The following is a 26,667-nucleotide window of genomic DNA, read 5'->3' as shown; positions in this document are numbered from 1 at the left end:
TGTTCGGCTTGGAAATTTTAGTGCTGGCACAGTGGTCTGAGTGGAGCTGCTTTGCAAATATCTGAAGAACGTCTGGAACCTCTTAGAGACTTTTCTAATCACTGTTGGGGGATACATTTTCACACTTTAGTATGATTTATACAATCTAAGATCCATGTATAAACTTAACAGGAAAATTTGGAACATGTGTCCTTGTATTTCTACAGCACTGGCTAAAGAGAAAACAATTGAAAGTATCAGACTGGAGAGAAACTGTTAAGGTAATTCCTCAAGCATCTGTCTTGGGACATACTTAATATTTTCCCTTGTGACCTTGGCACGGAAATTAGGTCTGTGATAAACTGTTACTACAAAGAAAGACTTTATTCCACACCAAAGGAGAACGGGTAACTGCAGTAACAGAAACAGAATGAAATTAGATAAAGTGCATAGTCATACACATCGGAGTAAGAATTCCTGTGACAAGTTGGAAATAACAAATGAGGAGAAAGAAGAGGGTGTATTAGTCCATCAGAGGATGACTATGAGCAATCACTGTGATGCAGCACAGATAGCACTAAGATACTCTAGGTGAGATGTTACCAGGAAAGACAGAGAAGTATTAATGTTAGGATACAAAGTGCTAATCAGAGTGAAACATATTACATGTAAGGTCTTGTCACTCATATTCAAGGAAAATTAAACCAAAATAGAGCAATTACAGAAAAGTCTGACTTGAGCTCCCAGGCAACACAGTAATAAAAATAAAATAAATGCTAAAGACGTAGATAAAATGTCTGCTATGAAAGACAAGTCTGATCAAACTATTAACAAGCTGACAAAATTCACTACTATGAATGTTTCCTTTACAATATCCTTCATGTGTAAATAATTACAATTTAAACTGACCAGCATTATGTACTGCTTTTTTCTCTAGACACCAGTTTTAGCATGTTTTTCGTCCGAATGTCTCCTTTTTTCATCTTCTGTTCCAGGACTATGGATAGCAACGACTGAAATTTATTTCAACACAATCCTCACAAATATAGACAAACTTCTGTTATTCTCTGAGAGCTACAGGAAATTTTAGCAGAAATATCAGTTACCAAGGAGAAACAGGAATGACAGAGTTTGATTTCATCATGAAAAGAAAGTCTGTGCAATTATGAATTTGTATTGCTGGAATCAGGAATCTTACTGTCATTCTTCAGGCAAGATCACTGAAAAAACACTGTTTCCCATACTAACATCACAGACTTTGTTTTCAAGGCTGGCAGTAGATGTACAGTAGTCTTAAAGTCAGACATAATGTTAAGCATTTCAATTAATCCTCATGGCTCTCCTAGTAGGTAGTTTAGAGACCTGCCTAAAGCCACAAAAGTAAATCAGCTAGTGTCCATCTCCCAAGTGTGTGTTGATCATTAGACTATGCTCCTCTTCTAGGAAAGGATCCTGGCAAATTCCAAGCTTTATGGGAAAGAGGGTCTATTTAAACATTTAAAACTTTAAAGCACTTACTGGAATAGAAAAAAGGAAATGGAAATGGAAATAGAAAAGATGAGAAATCCAAGTTAATCCAAGAAACACAATATCAATTGATCACAGTGCAGTCTGGAAGGAAAATGCAATCAATACAGAGGCGAAGAAATCAAATAAAGATATTGCTTCAGTGACTGTAGCAAAGATTCTCAAATTGCAGCTAGGGTTGATTAATTTGTTTTCACCCCTACTGTATGATGAAAACTAGAAAGCTAAACATTAAGAAATGTCATGTAATGACAATATATATCTTTCTTACAACTGTGTAAAAGTAGCAAAATAAGAGTCTGAAATTGCTATTAGAATTGCTATTCACTGCTTTAGAAGTGGCTTACTCACCAAACAGACTGCTTACTCACTGCAAGGGAGTGTTTTGGTACACCTGTGCTCCTGGAAAATGATGTTAGCATGAAAATTCTCCTGGCTTTTAATGTCTTTTCTAGATCTAGTATTGATATTTTGATGACAAATTGATATTTTTAGTGACAGTTTCAATTTGTTCCAGGTATTAGGAACATAACATTGTTAATGAAAATAATGCTAACATTTACAAAGTTTATGATGTTGCCAATCTAGACAGAAAGAAAGTACCAAACAGGCAAGTATCCTAAATATTAAGCAAATACTATTTTCATTTAGGAAATAAATTTTCATGGGTTTTTTAAATATTACTTTGTACCTAAGAAGTAACTGGAGCCAGGTCAGTATGGTCCTATATATACCTAGAGGACAGCAATACTATTTTGCTATGAAAATCAGAATCTTTCATTAGAAAATTTGAACTTTTTTTTTTAAGAGAAAAGTAGCGATTTCCCACTCTGCAGCTTGGAAAACTGAAGTCTTATAATCAAGAGCTCAACAGTCAAGCTCTGTTATTCATATTTTACAGTATCCTATGCCATGTGTAGCTACAGTAACTCACTGTCACCACTTTCACAGCACAATATTACTTAGAAGCAAGAATGCAAAATCCAGCTCAAAGGTTTTAGCAAGAAGTTCAGAAGACAATCTTGCCTTTGTGTTTCCTCATTCTGCTCTCTAATTCTCAGAATGTTCAGTCTCTCATAGGATCATCTCTGAGGGAAATACTTGAATACAGGCCCTCCTCTGTCCCCTGTACTTGCTTTCTGGAATTAATATAGCCAGTATAACTAAAAAAACCCCAACAACTCATCTAGGTTACATCAGAAACTTATCTGTCCCTCTGTTAGTACAAGAACAGAAGAATGATGGTCCAGTTTCTTCCCCTGTCCTCAGATGGGTCAATATGACATAGGTGAGGACTTGACCCCCTGCCTTTCATAGGTGAGTGGGTCACTCCTAGGATTAAGAACACAGACATTAATGTACATCTGATCCTTAAACCCCGAGGCTGAATCAAACTCTTTTCTCTTTCAGATACTGCTAACTCAGAGAATATGAGATTTTTTTTTCTTCCCCCCCTTATGCTTCATTGCGTTTTAATTCAAATTTATTTAAGGATTCTCTTAGTTCAGTTTTCTTGAGTTTCATTTTTTAAAAGTTTTCTTAACATTTTCCCTCAGAATTTAAACTCTTTCTTTCTTTCCCAGGTTTAGATGACATTATAAAATGAATACTGTTTCTTTAAAGCTGACACAGTAAGAATGAGCAGGCTGTCTTAGATTGCAGGCCATTTCATTTCTCATAAGCATGCTATCATTAGCTACCTTTAGGAGAATGAATTACATTGATTGGTTCAAATCAAACTTGTGACCTGGTGGCAGTATTAGATGTTTGTTACAAAGCATCATCTCCTCATTAATCTTTCATTAGACAGCGTGATCCGAGAAGCCAGCAGCAGTCACACCACGCTTACTCTCTCGAGTGATGCCACCACAGAGGGCTCCCTTATTGGATCACAGCAATTACTGGCCTTACAAAGCAGATTCGGAAAGCCTTATCAAATTTCCTCCGAGATATGGCAAGCTTACAAATAATCATGTGCTGTTTCTTGGGTGAGGACATCACGGAATTACACCAAAATGCAGTAAGCTCAAGTCATTTGCAATTAAACATGTGACTCTTGATTCTGAGATGATACATCTTCATTTACAGCATATGAAGTATTTTACAGAAAGCCAAAATACGTAAAATTAAGGTGCCTTAAAAAGTTCCAGGCAAAGAACAGAAAACTGCCAAATCAGATTTCTTTATGGGAGAAACAAAGCAGAATCTCTGGTATCTGGATTGCTGGCATCTTAGTGCTGTGATTTAAAGGAACTGAGTAACAACTGCAAATAAACAGCAGACAGTAGCAGAAAGAAGCATCTGTTCCTGAGTACCTGAGCACTGCTGGAACAGAGCCCAGGAGGGGGACATAGGTTCTTATTTTCAGCTCAACAGTACATCATAACAAGGCTTGGGGGGAAAGTTGAGAATTGTGCAACTCTAACAATACATGATTATTTGCATGCAAACACAAAAAAGGTGAAAATTTTAGTGGCTCTGAGTGAAGAAGAGCCTTAATATACTGCAACTGACCTATACTTCCAGGGATCCTCAGGCTTAAAAGTATAAGGGTTGTATCACTAAGCTATTTTCTGCAGCCACATAAAGGTAGCGTTAAAATCTGAACACAAGACATCCCATTAACCTCTGCAACCATTAAAATAAAAAGGCCTAGCAAAGGACAAAATAAGTCTCCATTAGAAGAGAACTTAAAAATGCACACCGCAGAAATGTTCTTACTTATGCAGCTTAAAAATGATTCTGGCTAAACTACTGAGTTTTGATCAGCGATATGGAAAAGTGACACGCATAGCGCACACCAACGTGACGTAACGTAACCGCTTCACTGTTGCCTCAGGCGAGGTGGTGACGCCTTCCAGTCCCACAGATGTTGCACCTCCTAGAAACACCATCCATGGGCACACCTATGGCAAACCCGATACAGCTGTCCGCTATCAATATGACTGTGACAGGACAGGCAGCCTACCTACAGTATGAAAATTAAGACTGACTTCCTTTCCTGCATGAGAAAAGACCCACAAAAAGACACTTCCAGGACAGGTAGATTTAAATAAAACACAGGACAGGCAGATGTAGCTAATGCTGTAAGTTGTGGGTTCATCTCATTGTGGGCAGTACAAAACATCAGTGTGACGCTTACTACGCAAACTCCAGTGGTTCAGAGTTTGGAATTTGCTCTTAAAAAGATAATTTGAGCTTTATAAAACTGAAGTGCCTCCTTTTTTATTATGCTGTTGGCTTGGGCACTTAGTGAAGTGCTTATCTCCTCTTGTGTTCAACGGGAAACTTCTATCCTTGTTCTCTCAAGTCCCTCCACCGAAGCACACGTATTTGTAGAAGCAAAATGATACTACCCTACTTCATATGATATACTCCATCATATCTTGCATGATAAAAATCAGTCCCTAGTCTCTTACGCCTGGGTTGTGATAACAGCAAAAAGACAGACAAGACGAGCTGACCCAAATTTCTGTAAGAAGCAGACTCGCTGTACAAATCTGGACCTGGTATTTATCAGAAAAATCAGCCTTCCAATTTCACGCTAGCCTCAAAACCATCATGACACTGTTCTTCAGTGAGGAATATGGACTTTGGAAAGATATAAACTGTACCGTGCTGTCTTAGCTCAGATGCTAGTGTTCTCTGGAGCTACCAGACAAGTTCCAGGTAAGACACAATTATTCTGAAAAAAGATGCAAGTCTGGTGAAAACCTTTTCAAATGTGAACATGCCATTCTGATGCAGAAACTACGACTTAAGAGAGGAAGATGATATACGAGCATTGTCAAAAGAAAATGAAATAAAACAAGTTATTATATAGATCTTCAGTTACACATAACATGCATTCATTTAAAAAAGAAAAAAAAGACCAACATTTAAAAATTTGTAATAGAAAACCGTGCATTTATCGTGGCCTAACATTTTAGCAACAATAGGCAAATACAACAAATACACTTCCAATTCTAACAAAACAGTTGTCAAGCTAATATGCCTTAGACAAGATTGTAAGCCAACAAATAGACTTTCTGGATGACAGTCCTGTGTCTTGACAAAATGCAGTAATAATAATGTTAATAAGCCTAGCAACCTAATTATTATTCAAACACATGAACATGAAAGATTTTAACTAGTGCAACTGTCTTAGAAGTTACCCAGAGATTACTTCAGCCATAACTGAAAGGTAGGCATCTATGGGGCAAAAGGTAACAGCTGTGTTACACAATTCTTTTGGTTGGGGAATATATTCCAACTGAAACTGCAGAAATAATTTAGGCAGCTATATAAATATAATTTAAGGATACAGAGGTTAACAACCTTGAAAAGAATCTTTACTGACCACAAATGGCTTCTTTCCAAAAGACACTTCTGTATCACAGCTTTCCACTACACCTTCCTAGAAGCATGAATCCCAAATACCGAATATTTAATACCAATTCCTAGAACACAGACATGGTGAAGTGGATGTTTCTAATCCAAGTTTAATTAATTAATTAAGCTAATGGACCCTGACACAGAAAATGTGATAAAAATCAAAGCACACTGATAAAAAACTGTGTGAGCCTTATCAGTTAATCATATGCACCATGCACCTCTTTTAAGCGTGAGGCTGATGATAGACATTTTTTAACTCCTGAAAACATATACATTAAGGAATAATTGTACTGTTAACTTACTATAAGTTTTCAATCAATCGTTTGTATACTGTGAAATATTGAAACAGGAAGGAATTATATAATGCTCTGACTTTTCAACTCCATATAATTAATAAACCATCCTTAAGAAGTAGTAGATGTGTGAAAGAAACTGATTACATCTAGAAGGACCAAGAAAGGCATAATTTAATTTTCCAACTTACCTAGCCTCAGAATTCCTTGCTCAAATCGCTGGAGATTATTATTAAACTGTAGGTGTCATCACGATCATGGTCATACAAGCCTATCACAGTGAAGCCAGAGGCAGTTTACATTTTCAACAATGCTATTCATTTTACCCAAGAAGTCAGAAGTGAATCATTTCCGATAGTAAACAATAATGCGACATATGAAACATGTCTGACACAACTGACTCTTACTGGTAAACCAGTCCACATAAAGTCATTTGTGCTAGGAAAAGAGACTGGAATAGCAGAACATTGATTGACAAGGTATGCAGCTCCACAATTCTTGACTAAACTGCAAGGAGCTAGATGTATTTCGACAAGCCTTCCCTGCATATGGAGCAATGTGCAAATTGGTTCCAAGTGTCTTACTGCAAGATGTTACAAGACTTCATGTGTGGAATATTTTTCAGTTTGGGACATGTGAAGCAATGAATATCAATCTTCCGATCTGGAAGTTTCCCTCACATGGAGGCCTTGAGAATAAAGAAATAATAGCTGCATTTTAGTAAACAAAGTAACTGTATATCTCCATGCCTCCCTCAGGCTTTTGCTTGCTTGGCTGGAAAACAGAGATAAAATGGAGCAGGTCATCTGCTTCTCAACAAGATGACAAAAATTCTTTTCACTCTAAGAAAGCATTTTGCATTTGAAAAATCATATTTTCTGACAACAAAAAAATCCTACGAGAATCCTCATTTCACCAATCCTAATTCCATCCATTTCATCAACCCTAACTTCCCTTGCCTTTCATTATTCCTTCACCCCAACCACAAGCCCCTATTTTTCTGTTCTAAGTGTTCTGACTTCCTTTGCTTGATTACCTAGAAATGCTCCAGGGGGATAAGCTACATGAAGTAAAATCAAATAAACTTAACAGAAACCAGATCTTTCATATACCATCACAATCAGTTGGAAATTTCAAAACAATACTGAGGACATTCCTTGAAGTTTTGGAATAAACAGTATGGCTTCATTAAAAATTAAGGCACTGTAGTCAGAGAAACGTTAATGTCTTGAGTGTTAGACTCTACTTTGCTCAGCCAGTATCACTGATATCATTCTACTGAATTAATAAATATGGCTGAACGCATTTCTTTAATTTTGTCAGAGGCCTGGCAGCAAGCTCATTGCAACATGGAAATTTTTTTGAAAGCATGTGTAACGATAACCTTCCTGATATATATTCAAAAAGTGTGATAAACACCACTGGATATGGACTTAGAGAAAGACCTGAATCTATGCTTTATGTAAGGATGACAGATCCTTGCACTAAGGAGACTGTAATTTGTTTCTTATTTGATAGAGTGAATTTAATCTCACAACTGTAAGGCAAAACTCTAACAAATATTCTAATAAAATTCTTGTATTTGATTCTATGCAGAATTTTTATTTACAGACTTTGATCCTGCCTTCTTCATGTACTTCAGAGAACAACCCCGGGTTTCAGCTCCTTTCAGAAAAATCCAAACTCTCAAAGGCTCAAACCAGAAATGAAACAGGGAGGGAAAATCAACTTGTCTGAGAGCACTACCATTAACTCACAGCTCTCATCAGATTAATATAAAAATTGGGTTCCTAGCATTATCCAGCCTGGTCACTGGCTTTTTTAATCTTATATATGTGATGCAATACTTAAGTGTAGTAAAGGATTAAATACTTAAACCCTGATAGAGCAGAGCATTTAAGCAAGTAAGCCCAATGAAGTAAGCAACTAAATATGACATGTGACTTCCATGAAGAAAGTCAGACTATGAGAAATTTAGCAAAGGTTTCTACAGCTAACTTTCAAATATATAGGATTATAGGAGGAGAAGGGATAACCCAGATAAGTCAAAAACATAGCAAATGAAGGTTAAATTAGGTAAGGTAGGTTGTAAGAACCTAGTTAGTACATTCACCTATGAAAAACCTACAACATTTCTGTAAAGAGCAGTAGCAACTTCAAACGTTATTAACAGAGCAAGGTCTGGTTTAAAATAATGCCCATATTGAATCTTATATGGTGAAGAACTGTGCTGAAGCCAGAGTAACTGGGGATAATGGGACCTGGTTAATTAATAGATGGATAATTTTTCCATAGACAAGAGTTGAACAGAGGAAATAACTCACCAGTACTAAAGATGATAAAACAGATGTTTGTGCTGTAGACATCAACATTCATCTGGAATCTGGACTGTTTAGTTTAGAACATATAAGAATGATTGGTAGCGAGAGGAAATACTGTGAACGAGTTTACAAAATCTAACATGTATCTCATTCCGAAAACAGACTTTCTGTTTCATGAAACAAAGTTAACTTCACCAAGTTTTCTGCCAAAAAACAACCAAAATAATTCATAACCCTGCCTCTGAATAATTACTTTTTTGCTGGTCTTGCTGCAAGATCATGCAATTTCATTTACTCTGCACTATTTCAACATCAGAAATATGTACTCTGCATGTTTGTGTACATTACTTAGCACACATTTTCTAGACATCCACATCAGTAATAATAGTAACATCTTTTTAAAAGGTTTGCAAGCATGGATGAGCCGTGTTCACATACAGAGTACATAACAAAACATGAAACTAGATGTATTTTGTGGTGGTTTTGGATTTTACCAAGAGCTTCTGGCACAGCTTAACTCCCTCCTATGCTGTCATTCCAGGTCACAGATTTGAGAAAAACAAAACACATTCTCATTTACTTTTAAGTCTGTGGTGTATTGTATCTAGCATGGAATTTCTCTGTAAGCAAAATTCACTTAGGTAAAGCATTATTTACTAATCAAGTGTTCGGTCATACATTAAGCAATTCAAATACCTCCTATACAAGCAACAGTGTACTTTCCAAGGACTGTAGAATGTATATTCTTCAGAGATTAAGAATTACCTACCACAGTGAGTCACACAAAATCCCAATACTTGGTTTCTTTCCAAACAGTCTTACTAGAACATGAGACTGAAAACTAAAGAAAACTAAAGATTTATTGTAAATGACTGTTCTTTTTGTAACACGCTCTGCAATTGTAATAATCAATCAGTTGTAAAAAGGTTTCATTTGCACATGACAATATGGGGCAACGTCCACTACAAGGAAATCTAAATACATTATCTGTGCCAGGTGGGTTTTAATAACTTTCCTTGGTTTCTTTTTCTGCATGATACAACTCTTGATTAGAAAGTCATACAGAAAATATTAAACTGCAGAAATTAATCTAATTTACAACCAATAAAAAATTTAGAAAAATAAAATCCATTGGAATAGCAGTAAATTACATTTAGGTATAAATGGTATTTTTATATGTATTCATACACACATACATTAAATTACTTGTTACCAAACTGTATGATCGGTGCTCATCTAGAACACCAGCTTGGTAAAGAACATACGTGAATACAGTGGTTTGTATATGGAATTGCATTAAGAAAAATATTTAAATTCTAAACCGACAGCATCAAACAGAACAGAATCGCCTCATTTCATGTGAAAAATTCACATTATCAGGTAAGAGAGATGGCCATTTCAACAGTAACTGAAAATGGCAATGCAGAACTGTATCGAGCCCTTCCATGAACAGTCCTGCTGACCTAGGAGGAAGAGGTATCTATGCAGGATTAATATTTGAGCGCAATGTCTGCTCAGCATTCAGAGCAATGAAAGAACAGGCACTGCACATCCAGTACAGGCAACAAACAAGAACCCAGAAATCCTGTTTTTCCAGGGCATAGTTATATTCCGCTTATGTCAGTGGGACCTCCCAGGGCATGCAGCCAAGAGGTAAACTAAGATTCGTGAAGGCGGCAGTGGATATAGATGTGCCTCCATGAAGGGAAGAGAAAGATCACTTTACCATGGGAAAACTAAAGGAAATTCAGTATAGTGCCAGCTCCCAGAAGAGCATTCGTATAAAGCAGAACTGCTGTCCTCATTAAACAACTGTTTTGGTGGTTGTTCATATTGGTCTTAAATTGGCTGTTCACTAAATACATTGTATCTCAGTCAAGTGATTTTTGACTATGCAGTTTTATTTAACATAAAACTTTTTTTGAGCCACTGATAAGTATATTTAGATTAAATGATATTTAGACTAGAAAACTTCAGGTCATGTAGTATTCTAGCAACCCATTTTTTTGCTATTATAAATAGCAATGCTCTAATTCTTACCTGCTGAGAATGAGTGAATTTAAGGATTTAACTAAATCCTTTATGAACGTAAGTCAAACACTGAAGATTAAGTCAATATGGCCCATTTCAGTTTTATATTCTATACTGGTTGCTATGTCACTTCTCTACCACAAAACATCTACATAGCTATCTGTAGTTGATCTACACATGACTAAATCTGCATATGTGTAAAAATAATTCTGTAACACAGTATTTGCTTTTAGAAAGTCCAGAGTTACCCAAGATACATGCATCATAAGGTCCTGTTTAAACTTACTTTAAAACCTCTTGTGTACATCATTGCCTAGAATTTCAAAAGTGTGAAGTGCAACTGACATACTATTTTTTTCATGTAAGATGTGTTCACACCGGCATATTTTTTTTCCATAAAAATTTCTATACTCCTTTAGTCTGACTGGCTTTTATCTTAGACCAACAGAAACAATAAAATAAAAAAATTAAAAAAAAAAAAAAAAGAGAAGTGTCTCCAACAGTTGTCCTCATAAAGGAAAAAATTATGTTAGCTCACAGTAATTAAAAATGCAGTCATAACATTGGCTGCAGTATAATCTAGACATGCCTGCTCTAGCTTTAGAATAATTTGCTGGGATACTTGTAGCGATCTAGGCGGGGCAGCACAGAGCTCAGCAATGGCTAGCAAAGTGATCTGCTTCAGACAGTCAGAAGCTCAATGGAATTGAAAGCTTTATAATAGTAATACAGTTTGTAATTCTCACACAAGATTTGCTAATCAAATTTATAACTATGCCTCCTTGTAGTCTTTAACTCAGTCTACATGCTTGGATGAAAACTGCCCTCGCTTCCCTAGGTTTTGCCTTTATTCCTTTACAGGAATTAATACTTTCATTCTTCTAAAGGCCCATCTGTGAACGAGACTGGCACGTCAGATCAACTATTACTTTTTGATCTAAGAGTCACTCCTGCAGGCTTCTTTGAAATTTAATATTAGATTTGTTTTTTCTGTAATCTTAGCTCAAGTTGCAAGTTAAATGTTGATCCTAATTTAAGTCCTATCTCTATATAAAAAACCCTAGTTTGATATGGCACTGGAAAATTAAAGGACAGGTAAAGGTCAATTTGTATACACAACCCATCAGTTGCTCACACCATCACCTCGTAGTGTGGATACTTGCTTACAATGTTCATATGCTACTAGTGTTTCACAGATGTTCACAATTCCATGTCTCCAGAACAAACAACCCACTAATAATTCAGAGAGTAGCAAAATCTGCTGTAATAAAAGAATCACAGTCCAGGGAATATGCACCTGAATTCCAGCACACAAAAAGGAGTGGATTTCTTGTACGGACATACTATCTCACGCTTCACTTTGCATTGTGGTCCCTGTTTAGGCTAACTTGAGCACCTGAGTTACACAGCAGAAAAAAAAAGCCCATTGTCTGGAGACAAAAAATTCACAGTGGTTGTCCTTACCATGTGGTTTCTTACCATGCCTACAGATTGTCCACATCAGCTCAGATTCGTCGCTGTTCTTATGCCAGCAGTGGTACAAGGATGCAAGCGAGGTGGCTTGCACCTTCCTCAGGGAGGGTCAGGGTCATGTACAACCATCAGGACAAGGTAGGGTAGTTCTCCAGATTCCCCAATTTGTGCTTCTGATGTAGCCCTTATAAATTATTACAAGAAAGCTGGCTACTGTACACAAAAACATTCTGACTGCTCCCTCCCCTCAAATGAGTTCTGTGCTCAGACTGTGTACAGGGGCCAGGAACGCGGCGGCAGGATGCTGCAGGGGCTATGAGGAGAGACAGAGAACCAGCATACAGGGAGGAAGACAAGACCTTTTTGCTCTCTTGTCCCGATATCTGCACATGGAGTAAGGCAGACCAAAAAACAGCTCCTAAATGTAGAATCAGTACACGATCATGCTGACACGTTAGTAAAAAAATGCATTTTTTTTTCCTCTGTTACAGCTATTACCCATTTCTTCTTTCTCAGGTAGGAAATGAGACTTTAATCAAGAAAAGCACTAGTTCCTAAGAAGATTAAAGAAGTTCCATCAGAAAATTTTCCTTCTAAAAAACTTAATCTGTGAGTACAGATGCCACTACAATATTCAAAGACACGCTTTGTTCTCTAAATTCCCACTTATAAAGAAAGAAAGCAATGTTACTGCACAGAACAAAAATATGCTCTACAATCTACTTCAATACATTTCTTTTCCCAGACTTAAAGACAACAGCAACATTAATCAAAGAGATAAGTAGTGCTACTACAGAAAAAGTAGCCCACCTCCCCAAACAGATGCACATTTATATTTAAAAAGCAATGTTATGGTTCCTTATGCTGACTTTTATCGCTATACAATTCTCAAAGGCAGCAACAGACACTGCCATTATGAGCAACACTATATGGCCAGGGATGTGTACTATGTAGAAGGGAAAAACAGTTACTAACCTTTTCACATCTTGTTCTCAGAGCAGATACATCTCTTCCACTCTTGGTTGAGGCATCTCCTGGGCACTAGAGCCAGACTTTTCTTGGCACTGAGTGAGATGAGCACTTTTTTGTGCTTTTGACCAGAGTAGATACCACTCTGATCTGTTTTCCATTCTGTCATGTGAAATTACTGATGGATACACACGGTGAGATGGAAGAAAAGGCAGAACACACCTCACAGAGCAGGCAATTCTAAAAAAGGAAAACTGATACTTTGCTTGTGTTTATAATTCTCCTTCATATGACTTCCTTGACCAGGCATTCCTCTTGTCAGGAACAGAAGATGAGACAGAGATTCAAGAAAATCATCCTGTCAGTGTATCTCTGGTAACTTCTTAAGCCTTTTCTTAAACAAACATGTGCTATGTTTACTTCCATTCTGTCACCCTGGGGCAAACCTGGAAGAGAGGTGGAAAGGCTGCTGCCATGGAAGCTCTGCAATTATTGTGGTATGAGGGGCTGAGTAGAAACCACGGTCCACAGTAACATAAAGAACTTAGTGACAAACTTAATCAAGAAGAGTACTCCCGCAAACCTACCTATTTAACACTATGCTATTTACAGTACAGAGAGTTGTTCAGGGAACGTAAGAGCACCGGTTCTCATGCACACCAAAGAAAGGTCAGAAAGCTCTGCCTGAGAAGAGGGCCCATCCTGTCCTGACGCTGCTAAGTGTTCCATCTCCGATGTCCGATATACACACATACCAAGCATGGAAAACACACGTGCTATCAGTGGGAGAACTTCTCTCAGGTCTTCCTAAAACACTTGTGCTACTATTACAGTCCAATATCTTTATAGCAAAGCTGAATCATATTAGGGGGTATCTGAACAGAAAGTTTTCACCTTTGTCCAATGTTTTATGCCATCTGTGTACAAGAAGTGATAGACATTTTGCTCCTAAAATTAGAAATAGCACTGTACCATGAATACTTCCCATTTCAATGTCACATCTAAGAAAGGAACACCGCTAGTTACCACTTTACTTTTCTGCAGTTCACATTTCTGGTAAGTTTTGGAAGTATTCTTCAAGCGGGCAGTGTTCCTTTATGCCAGTGCTGTAGGGCATTTCTTGATAATCAGGAGGAAGTAGGAGAAATGAAATGAGTGTTACTTTCAGCAAAAGCTGAGTCACAGTTACATTTTTCTACGCAACACACTGCCCTTTGTGCCCTTCTGCTTACAGGCTGCAGCAACCTTCAGCTGTCTACAAGTTGAAAGTCATGTTCAAAAACCAAACAATGAAATCAGCAACTTTTGTAACATGTCACATGGATCTGTGAGCATGATTTTGGGAAAGTTCCAAGCTTAGAAAATGTTGCTCTTATTATTCCAATTATGTGGCAAGAACTTTTTGTTTACATGGTTTATTTGTAATACTGTGTAGGATTGGGGGTTTCAGCCTGAAAATAAAAATGATATTACTGGAAAATGACTAACAGTGACAATGGCCACTAACGGTCCTCCATTATGTGCAGGTGCATATTAGGAACTGCAGAGAATTAATCAACACACGCTTATTATGTCATACGGTGATCAACTAATCAAAAGTCAATGGAGAGACTTGTGCTGCTTTCAATAGCATTTGAATCAAACAAGCCATGATGTAAAAACAACCCAACCCCAAAACAGTTGATATCGAACCCTTGGGTGCATGCTAAATAAGGACCGAAGTTCCCAAACCGACGTATTATCTGTGAACAGTCAGATTCCCAGACTTCTGAGCGCTCACAAATGAAAGTCAACTGCCAGTAAATCTGGCAGCTGTTTCAGCTTCGCGATGGTTCGAGTTTCTATACCCAGGCTCCGCAAACAATGCTACAAACCCTCATCACTGTTGGAGACCTGTTAATGCATCTGCTAATACCTATGGCTTATTCACTCAACAAACTGATGTTACTTAAGATGCTCTTGCCTTTCTGCAAGGGGTTAACATTACCAAGCAGTTAGAGAAAAAAATGCATGAGCAAACCTAAACAAAAAGCAGCCTCAACCATTTGCTAAATGAACATATCCTTTGTGCAGCTGAACCATATTGACAAAGTTACACAAGCACATAGTACAAAAATGCAGTTAGACATTTACATTTTATGTAAATTTTATGTTCAGTGTATAAGGTCAAGTTATTATTACACTTTTTTATGGCCAGTTTATATTCTTATCATAGAATTGTGGAAGTATTCAGGCTGGAAAAGACCTTTAAGATCATCAAGTGCAACTGTTAACCTAGCACTGCCAAGTCCACCACTAAACCATGTCCCTAAGCACTGCATCCACACGCCTTTTAAACACCTCCAGGGATGGGGACTCAACCACTTCCCTGGGCAGCCCGGTCCAGTGCCTGACTACCCTTTTGGTGAAGTTGTTTTTCCTAATATCCAACCTAAACCTTTCATGGTACAACTTGAGGCCGTTTCCTCTCGTCCCATCGCCTGTTACTAGGGAGAAGAGACTGACCCCCACCTTGCTACAACCCCCTTTCAGGTAGTTGTAGAGAGCAATAAGGTCTCCCCTCAGCCTCCTCTTCTCCAGGCTAAACAACCCCAGTTCCCTCAGCTGCTCCTCAGAAGACTTGTGCTCTAGACCCTTCACCAGCCTCATTGCCCTTCTCTGGACACGCTCCAGCACCTCGATGTCCTTCCTGGAGTGAGGGGCCCAAAACTGAACACAGTACTCGAGGTGCGGCCTCACCAGTGCCACGTACAGGGGGACGATCACTTCCCTGGTCCTGATGGCCACACTATTTCTCATGCAAGCCAGGATGCCATTGGCCTTCTTGGCCACCTGGGTACACTGCCAGTATCAAATTTTTCTTAATGGAATAATGTAAGCGTATTGTACAAAGTGTTCTTTGCCTCTACCTTCTTCTAAACCAGAATTTCCCAGTTTCAGAAATGCTGAAGATGAGTTTATAGTATGCTATATGAGCTTGTATGTGGTCTCAGACATAGTTCCAATATCAACTCAACTATTCACAACAGCACTGTGCCACATTAAAGACCCAAACTAGACACTGTGCCGTGACATATGGCTACCATGAGCTTGTTCAGAACTTGGGCATCTCTGTATGTGCATGACTAGATGGTATAGACATCCATAGCGTATTTCAGAGAAGGACCCATCTGATCTCTGTAAAGTTGGTTCCAATCTGCACCCATCCATACACAGTGAAACATTATGTACACCTCATACCCTGTATTATCAGAACGCCAATTATCAGAAAGTGAACTAATATTCAACATCCTAAAATGGAAGTTCTCAGAAAGCAGATACAAGCAGGAAGGACATACTGTTATACTTGAATGTTATGCAATACTTCATTAACACAGTTGTCAGAGTAATTCACAAAACCTCAGGTCATCTTCAGTGTCAGATGTTAGCAGACTGCTCTGTAAACCATTAAGCTTTGGAGAAAAGTTATCTGAAGATACCCAAAAAAGGACACAAGTGGCTTTCAGCATGTTCTCTACATATTGTACCACACAATGAAAACAAAAGGAGACTGTGAAGAAAGGGTAGGAAATACTTCTTCTGTGCGACTGCTCTCTCTTAATTTACTGCATTCTGTTACAAACTTATAATCCAATTCTGCAAGAAATAAATGCTTTTTGATGGATCTAAGTATTTAGCAAAACCAGGCAAAGACCATGAGTCATCTTCCCAATCATATTAACAGCAAAACTGCTGTGATTGAATGAATCAAGAGTTAACACTACAACACATTAAAGGGACAGTTTATACTAATTAATTGTCCAAATTGTAGGTCTTATTTTTAATAAGAGTATCATCACAATAAAATGTTTGTTATAAATGCTAGAGGACTTTAATAAACCAGCAACTATCAAGCTCATCTTTGAGAAGCATTAAGGGGGAGGAAAGTAAAAACAACCCCAAGTAATTTCCCTCACTCCTGTTACTAGAAATAATATAAATCGACAGCTATGGCACTAACGCATTCCTATACCAAGATGATCCTCCTTCAGATCTATGTCTATGGGTGTAACTAAGCCATTCTTGTACGGAGGGGATTAGCTTCAAAACAGCACTGTCCCACCTCTACCTTGGCCTTGTGAAGCACATTCACAAGGCAAGAAGAGACTGTAGGATTGGGGACATATCATCTCCACTTTCACTCTTGGAGAGTTTACAGGAAGACAATGAACAGCACAGTGGAAGTTTTATAACAATAAGGTACCCCCAAATCAATGCAACTAGGTGTGGTAAATACCGTCAAACAATACTGAAGAGTTTTTCAATACTAGATTCTTTGTTAGACATCATCAGCTACTTGCTGATAGCCTCTCACACGCTCAGTGAAAACGGATATGGAAATCAAGATTTAACCTAGTCTTTAAAATGACTGCTGAAAAATATTTAAAAAGAGTACTTTTTTGTTTTATGTCAACATGATTTATTTTCTTTTGTACAGATAGTCATTCTATTTTGTACCTAGATTTTTTGTTGCAGCACTTAATATTGTACCAGATTGCTATTTGTAACTGGACAAGAATCTGCAAAGTAACACTTAGAATACTGTACCTTAGAATACACATTTCCTCAATGCGAAGTCAGAAATACTGATTAAAAAAATGTGTCACCTTGTTTTATGGTTCAAATGTACTATAAAAAATGTTCCCAAGAAACATCTGGTTTGTATTCACACCAGTTTGGTTTAAATACATATGTCAACAGATAATCCTCATATTCCAAGTCTGAGTGAAAACAGACCTTTTCAGTAAATTCAGCCTCACCCTAATTCCTTCTGAAATAGGTGATAATTTCTACTTTATTGGGTGCAGAATATTATCCACTAGTGATAAAACTCTCCATGAACTTAAAAATCTTACCTTTAATAATCAATTCTTACCTCATCCCATTATCACTGATCTTAGTGACACAGGAACATATTCTAAGGGATCATTAATAAACAAGCATATGCCTTTTTAGATTTGAAATTATATTTTTCAAAGAACTGACAACAAGCATAAAAATGAATCATAATAGCCTTTATTACAGATGCACTCTTATTTTCAACAGCTGAAGACCGTTTCTTTTCAGTACTAAATAACTTAGCATTTAAGCAGAACAGCAATCACGAAACAACAAAACTCTACAACAGTTATGAAGTAGCAACAGAATAAAACTTGAATTTCTTTATCTGCATTTTCAAGCCCTTACAAAGATTGCACTAAAGACGGCATAACTGCCCAGGAGGCAGGCAGGATACTACACTGTAATCACAGTTATTAAAAGCAATCCAAATTACAGAAGTTAAAGCAAAACCAGACTTATTTTTAAGTACTGTGTTTAGTATAGCACAAAGATTAAAAATCATTATTTTTCCAAATTACAAAGGACATAAGCTACCATGACGAATTATTGCAATTCATTTTTCTAAAATGTGAATAAAACAATGATAGATTATGCAAAAATAAAATAAGTTTTCAGTAGAGTCTTGAATAACATTCAATTAGTATGCAACTCAATCCTTAAAAAACATTTCATTATTTATAACATAAATCAAACTAAAAAGCTAAAAAAAAAAAAACCTACTTATAATTAGGCATGTTGTATCACTGAAATGCATTTCCAAAAGTAAGCTAGTGATTTTACTGGGAGGATCCAAGCTTTTGTGGGAAATCTCTCTGTTCCAGAAAGTATGCAAAATTAGACAATGGCTAATTAGAAAGCCTTAGAAGACCCTGCTTACAACAACATAGATATAAGAAGTTATCCGAGTTCAAACATAAATCAATGACCAGAAACACAATGTACATACCCTGGTACTAGGGGGAAAAGTAGTAGACTATAAAGTCAGTATATTGAAATGATCTTAAAAGGAGTTACTGAAAGGAAGTCAAACAAATTTTAAAACAATCTTCACTTTTAACATTGTGTAGGTTGTGCGATTTAGCAAACCTCTGGCTTTTGGTCACACATCAATCCACGTGAAGAGAGAAAACCAAGAATGAGTAAACTCTCCCATTCAAGAACTTACACACCCAGTCCTGCATCACTTCCGTTAGTGAAAACTGTCACTGAGCTCAAGAGGGACAGGATCATGCCCCACTTGGAAAACAGCTTTATCTTATTTGCATTACTTTTAAATGTAGGGCAGAAAGAAGATACCATCTCAGAATCATTCAATAAAAAAATATTTTGAGATTTAAACATGCAGAAAAGTCAAAGAAATGAAAGATTAAATTCTCACAAAGAAGCAATCCTCTCCTCCAGTGTAAGCTGTGGTGCATTTCTGCTGATAATGTTTAAATATACTGCCTTGACACATGTGTTCATGCATGGTTTTGCTTCTGCTGTGCATTCAACTAAATGAATAATAAATTAAGGATTTCTTCTAAGCATTGTGCTCACTTAAGATATATGTTCCACAGTACACAGTGCCCTGTTGTTTATGGAAGTTTCAAAATGGTAGTCATGACCTATTGAGTCCATTTTCAATTTCCCACATTTAGTAAGGCTTGCCGAAGCAAAAGACAGGTCCCAAAGACCGTATGAATCTAAACAGCTATAAAGACAAGAGCCCTTGGGGAAAACAATGGTTTTGTAACTTGTTTTAAACTTCTTTACACAACTGTTCCTGTTTTGTGAAATATATTTCCCCTTGTGATTTACAGTATACTACAGTTGTTTCCTTGTGAACTTTTATTAATAAAGTTATGTACTTTTTTTTTTTAATAACAGTTGAAAAAGGGAGTTCCAGACCACGGGCAGTCCCAGATAAAGGCAAGTATCATGCCAGAGCAAACAAAAAAAGACTCAGTGGATATAGAGGAAGTGACAGGAAGTTTTGGACGAAACAAACAGAACAGAACAAAAGTTTCAAAGAGCCTGAGCTGCATCAAGAAGATTTATGTGAAACATTTTGACTTTACAGTCTTGGAAACTTTGATTTGGGGGTAGGGAGGGAGGCGAGGGCAGGAAGGATTAGAATGGAGAATGCAGCAATAGGGCTTAATCTATTTCTCAACTTTGTGAGTCACATTTAATGTAAACTTTCAAGTTACACTGTTGGTAAGCAGCAGTAGCAACAACAAAAAGTTCGTAAATTCTGTAATTCATTGTGTCATGATAAACACTACCAGGTAATAATCCTGCACTGACCCTGTGAATGGACTAGTTGACAAAATATCCATTAGAAATTAATACATTTATGAAATAATTTAATGTTAAATGAAAAGCTATGATAACCTTATGATATGAATGAATGTTTATGATTAATTTGCAGGTAATTATCACAAAATTTGTTAGAGATGGATGCTGTGAAATCTACCAGGATTTGACGACAGAAATAAAAAAGGGACTGTTTTTGATAAATTATTTGAATTTTCAGTAATGTAATAAATGCCACAAATGGAATGAATTGATTTGTGAGACTATTAGACTACAGCAGGTTTAATGAATACCAATAGTTTCAGTTCATACAGATGCTGCAATATCTGTTCTGCAGAAAGCAGTAGAAGGGAAAAAAAAAAACAAACCAACAGATAAGGCCTTTAATGTGCAATTTCTACTTATCATAGGTATTTACATGATAAACAGTCCTAACGTTACACTCACCACACTGCTACGAGGTACAAAACGTATTATCTCTATTTGTTAGAAAGCATTAAACGACTTACCTAAAACACCCTGTAGTAGACTGTACATTTCCTAAGTTTCTTGCTCACATCTTAACTACTCTTTTCTACCTGAAAAGAAAAATGCTCAGGATCACTGATGATTCTGCTTACACTTGCTTTGAGAAAGGAAGTTATCACCTAAGGAATAAAATAAAATAATTTCATTTCTCAAAAAGCCATGAATTCTTGGCTTTGGTGCTGCTAGAAAAACAGGAGACTCCCACAAAGATGAAAACTACAGGATAGTGACTTAGTGCCTACGCTTGATCAAGGGCTGTTCATAGCAGAACTGTACACACTGAGGGATTTGTAAACTTTTTTTAAACATTAATTTTCTCATGTATCTTCATCATCCAGACTATATACACTTCTACAAAACTTTTATCATGTCCCTTCTTGAATCCCATCTTCCCTCATTAGATTCACAACCACAGTGTAATAAATAGCTTTAAGGGTAACTGCCATCCTCCACCTTGCATAACCTAACAATCTAATGAGAAAATGATATTTCAAATACATTTCAAATGTATCATGTTTTTTCTAGAATGAAAAAGCCAGACTGCAAGAACTGACTTGACATTCAGCTCTGGTTCATACCAAAAGGGAATCCTTATGATTGTGAAGGAGAGAAAGTAGCACGTTTAAGTCAGATATAACTCCCATTTACCTTTTTGGAGAGCTCCCACAGAAAAAGTACGACAACCACAAATCAGAAGTGTAACATAGCCAAATCTCCTCTATAGCCACAGGAAAGGTGCAATTATAATTTAGCAACAAAACAGCAACTCCTCCAGGCAGAACTAAATCACAAATATCATACTGAGAAACAAAAATCACTCCTCCTTTCCCTCTACCCTCAGGCTTATAATTAAAGGAAACGCAAAAGAGATCCTCTTTATTTCTGTTGCTTGAAAACAAAGAACCCTGTTGAATCAGAGAATACATATCTCTTTCTTAACTTCCACCAGAAACTCCTTCTAGTCTGCCCTGAAAATGGATTCCAGACACAGAAGGCAATAGAAAATACATCTTTTTTTTTTTTTAATCGGATCAATAGACCTAAGTTGTTAAAAGTATGTGGACCTTCATAAGTCTCATAAGAATTAAAATACCCTGATGATGTTAAAAACCTAGATTTTTTTTAGAGAAAAGGGTAGTTAGCACTTAGAAGTGGGGAGAGGCCTTAATCATCATGGAACTTAAAAGAACAGCTGTTAATTATTGCCTGTGGGAAAGCAACGGGCTGAAAGGAAGAATAATGACAAAATTAAGAACCAAATTTATGTTTCTGTTGAAACCACGGTTTTTAAGTGTCCACCCAAGTTAAAAAAATTAAGCTCTGGGCTTATGTTTTGGAGGCACTCTATCAGTCCACTTGGATTGCTTTGTGAAAATATTCTCCAGCTGCTGACTGGCCATTTCTGTCCTTCAGCTTGTAAGAGCCTAATGCTCTAATGCCTGGGAACTGTTCGGGTTCATCCCAGTAACTTCCATGAGGACATTCGGTATATTGAGCAAGTGTGTCACATTCTGGGATGGGAATGAGTAGGATCCTAGATCGTGGTAGTTCTGCTGTAGGGGGCATTTATTATGCAAGACCTAGTCCGATCCTGCTCGGTACTCACCGACTTCCAGGAAGGTTGTTTCTGATGGGGCACCAACTGAAAGCTACAAAGGGCAAATGGAAAATTCTGGGAAAGCTCCATTTCAAAGCATAGGACTTTTTCCAGGATAAGGGGATTATTTAACTATTTTCCAGGGAGGTTCTAGTATAGAATAGTACATCACAGACCGAGATGTATGATCATTACAGTTTTGGTTTTTTTTTTTTTTTTAGAGTTACAATAAGCTCTGCAATGGTATTCTGGTAGCTCGTTCAAAAGACTCTTTCATTGTCGGCATGCAGTCATCCTTACAATGGTGAGGCAAGCATTGTAAATGGCCCCTTCAGAGGAGATGCAGTGTTACCTCCAGACCTGACAATACATCCTGGGGCTGTTTTATTGCACTTAGAGCAACTAATTGTGCAACTACACGTATATTGGTCCAAACACCATTCTGTTGGACAGGCGTGTTCATAGTAACCAGAAAAAGCTTCATGGAAAAGTAGCAGCTATTAAATTTCTAGAAGCTAATGAAGTAACCCAGGATTTTGACAGAAAGCAGCTTCATCTTTCTGATTTTAGGAACAGCACAGATTTGTTGATACAGGTTTCCAGAATTTCTTTTTTAAAGCAGCTGAAGGAGAAAGGCTTGTATTCCTGAAAGCTTGTTCACTTCTCTCCTCTCTTCCTCTATATAACTCAATCTAATAAAAGATACAGCCACTCTTTACATACCATACCACCTTCCCTTGGAATGCTCTGTGACAGCAGTATTGAGCTTAAGTTTGCACTGCACCACGCTATCATTACACCGCACAACAAAGCCCTTCAAACTGGATACGCAATCTCTGTGAACATATGCTGCTTTATCACAATGAAAGACTGAAAAAGGAAGGATTGCCAACAACTATTCAACTACCTTCTCTAGTGCACTGCCACACACAAAGGGCTGAATCTCTACTGTCTCCAATTTTCCAGTCAAGACTTTGGCTAAGCCTATCCAAAACCACTTGGAAATAATCTCAAATTAACTACTTCGTTAAACTGTGGAATGAAAATATTCCCGTTTTAGATTTAGTTCAGGTTCGTCTAGATTAGTTCAGGTTAGTTTAGATTAGTCTAGATTTAGTTCAACACCCTTATCTTTCAAATATAAAAAAGATGAGTTTAAGAGCTTGTGCATGCTGGTGCGGATACATCAGCCACATGGGGACAGAAGCTGGCACGCTCATTTCGCCTTTAGGCAATTTTAGCCTACTTTACAGGTCTTTTATACAGACCTTTATTTGGTGCTTATTGCATAACTCAGTGATTTTTTTCTAGGTCTTTTACGTGCTCACAGTCACTAATGGACCAGAAGCTACTTGCTGATGATGTAGCTCAAGTTCCTTGTTTCACACGGCCCACCACATTTTCCTTGAGCTCACACAATCTGAGAAGATGCCATCCCAAGCTAAAGATCTATTTGCTGCCTGGTCTGTCTACAAAAAGCAACAGCTTTGGGGGACAGACATATAGTTACTGACTTTTATGCACAATTTCTCAAAAAAGCCACATGCAGAAAGGATCAAAAGGACCCAGCAGCTTTATAAAACCCAATTTTGAAATACAAAGAGTTGCAGTAACAAGTTGGTAAGCCTCGTCTACCAAATACCATGATAAAAAGCTTGCACGCATAGCCCCATATCCTTTCAAACATACAACCATTATAATACTTTTTTTTTTTCCCCCCAAATGTAGGATGATCTGATTCTTGGAAAAAAGGCAGAAAAGCCAAGGCCAGCTCCTGCAGGCGAGTGCCAACACTCCTCAATTTTGGTCTTTCATGGAAAGAGTACATAGCCACAAGGGTTACAGAACACCCTTAGGCTGTTCTTGACAGAGATGGACTTGGCAAGCGGCATAGAAATGAGACAGCATCCTTATAAGAGTCTCGATATAAGCTACTGCTGTCATTGCTGTAGTTAAAAGAAAGACTGTAACATAACCCTGCCCACAGCAGGGGGGCTGGAACGAGATGATCTTTACGGTCCCCTCCAACCCAAACCATGCCGTAACTCTATAAATGGCATCCCCGACGTGGTATTTATGTAATAATTAATTGTGGGGAATGTCATGTTCCAGTGGGCGTAGAAACTATCCCCCCAGATAAGACACTGCTTTTCTTTACTGGGAGAGCACGGCACTGGAACAAGAGCACCATGGTTCGCTGTTTGCTCTTGCTCTCAGTGTGAGAGGGAGTTATTCTTTCACACAGTCCCCCGCAAAGAGAGGTTAAGCAACGTCGCAGGCTCCCTTACTGATGCCAAATAAAGGAAAACCGACGGCATCGCACAAAGAAGCCTCTCTCTCTCTTTCGAGAGCTCTAAATTCAGCCGGAGCCGTTGACCCCCGTGACTCAGAGGCATGACTACCCGCAGAAATCAGCGCCCCAGCCGCAGCTCCCCGCCCCGCGGGGCGGGCAGGGCTGGACCGGGCCCGGGCTCTCTGCCTGCCCGCCCGCCCGCCCTCCCCTCAGCCGGGGCGGTGAACGGCCCCGCTCCCACCCGGCCCGGGCTCCTCCCGGGGGCGCGGGCTCCTCACCTCTGCCCACCGGCCCGGCCCGGCCCCGCGGCCGGGGGATGAGGAGAGCCCGGGTCCGGGTCCGGGTCCGGCCCCGCCCGCCGCCTCAACGGGCCCGGCCCGGTCGCCAGGCAACCGCCGGCGGCTACTGTAAACACCGCCACGCACGTGACGTGACGCAGCACGCACAACCCCTCGACGACGCGCGACGCGGCGGGCGGCCCCCGCATTACGTCAGCCCCCAACGCCGGGAGCGCCTATAAATAACCCGCGGGGCTGCGCAGGCGCACGGCGGGCGCGGGGCGGGGGGCGCGGCGCTGGGGACGGAGCCCGGCGAGGCCGTCACCGCCGACGCGGCCGCGGCCCCGCCCGCCGGCCACCGTACTCCCCGCGCTCACCTTCTATTTTTATTCCTTTGTTTCAAGTCCCCGCCCCTCCGCCGGCAGCCGCCGCGGGAGGACGGGATGACGCCATCCGTTTCCCGGAACGATGACGCGCCGGGCGTGTTGGGGACCGGGGCGGGGGGGCGCTGGAATGCGCGCGGGGCTTCGCTGCCTTAAAGGGGCAGCGTCCCCCGGCCCCGCCCCCGGGCGGGGGGCGGCCCTGACGGACGGGCGCAGCTGGCGGGGGCCGGAGGGCGCGGGGGCGCCGCGCTCTGCCCCGCTCCAGCCCCCGGTGCCGCCGCCGCTGCGGCGAGGGGCCGCGGGGCCCGGCCCCTGCCCAGCCCCTGCCCGGGGCGCTGGCGTGTGGCCGGGCTCGGGCGGCGGGAGCGGAGCCGGCCCCGGCCCCGGGGCCGGCGGGGCGCGGCAGGTGCCGTCCTTCAGTGAGGCCCGGGGCCCGGGTGTCGCCCCCTGAGGGAAGGCGGCCTGGCGGCGGCTGCGACCCCTCCGGGGCGGGGGGTCCCCGGTTTCCCGGGCTGGGGTCAGGCCCCAAGCGGTGGGGCTGGCGCGGGGGTTGCCGGGGGTCTCCCTCCCGCGGCTCCCCTGGGCAGCGCAGGGGAGGGGGCCGCCGCCGGCCTCGCCTGCCGTTACTCGGGTTTGGCGTTAGCCGTTTCCTTCGTCACCGCTTACCGTTTCTGCGGCTGCCGTGGAGCAGTTCCCCGCGGCCTGGGGCCGCTGCCGGCGTCCCTGCCGCCCAGCCCAGCCGGCACGGGGAGAGGAGAAACGCCAGGTCCTGCCCAAAGCGGCGGCATCGCACGGACAACCTCTGCCCGCCTCTGCGGGGCAAGCCACAGGCACGCGTCGTTAGTAAAACAACACTAATTCACAAAGGAAGAAGCCTTTCATCTCTTTCCTATGTATTTCTAACTGAAACACAGAAGCACCAACTACTACAATGAAGGCTCTCCACCGATAACGCTAAACGCGAACGTGTTTGCCGTAATCGAACGATTTTAACTCGGCCGAGAGCTTCGAGCTGCGGGTGTTGTCCATAGTAGGTTATCTCTGGATCAGGGATGTGCTCCGAAATAAAGCCCCTCACTCAGTATAAGGGCGAGATGATGCTGTGGCATCATATTTAGATCATGGCTCGTAGGGAAATCTAGGGTGCACTTAGTCACCTATGGCATGACCTTATATTCCCACTCAATTTAGTAACAACAGTTGGTTTCTTATGGGGCATGTGAGATTTAATTTATTAACTGAGTTTCTAGGATAAGTGGAGAGAAAGTCAGAAAAGGCACGAGATGAGGAGTCAGTAGATGACGGGGAAACGCGCAGAGAGATGGAGCTCCCAGGGAAATGTAAGTCTTGTCTCCTAAGTTTCTCAAATAGGACGTTAACGTAAATACAGTTCTTTATCAACAAATATTTTTGGTACGGTGCCCTGAGTGGGTTTTTTTCCC

At 39.9% G+C, this 26,667-nt stretch overlaps 1 protein-coding gene across 3 annotated transcripts in view; it reads right to left on the bottom strand.

Moving 5' to 3' along the window:
- PACC1 (proton activated chloride channel 1) overlaps window positions 1–24,962 on the bottom strand; it is a 90,021-nt gene extending 65,059 nt beyond the window's left edge. Inside the window, exons 1-2 of one of the 3 annotated variants that reach the window (XM_082306025.1) lie at window positions 24,843–24,962; window positions 20,656–20,793 (exon numbers count right to left, since the gene is read on the bottom strand). In XM_082306025.1, coding sequence (XP_082162151.1) covers window positions 20,656–20,683 — 28 coding nt within the window. In that variant the 5' untranslated portion in view covers window positions 20,684–20,793; window positions 24,843–24,962. The remainder of the gene's footprint in view (window positions 1–20,655; window positions 20,794–24,842) is intronic. The other 2 variants (XM_082306024.1, XM_082306029.1) reach the window with 2 other exon arrangements.
- Between the last annotated feature and the right edge of the window lie 1,705 nt (window positions 24,963–26,667).

The sequence above is a fragment of the Platalea leucorodia genome (genome assembly GCF_965183815.1).
Source record: "Platalea leucorodia genome assembly, chromosome: 3".
NCBI lineage: Eukaryota > Metazoa > Chordata > Aves > Pelecaniformes > Threskiornithidae > Platalea > Platalea leucorodia.
The sequence above is the reverse complement of the archived record's forward strand: the minus strand, read 5'-3'. Positions and strand labels throughout refer to the sequence as shown.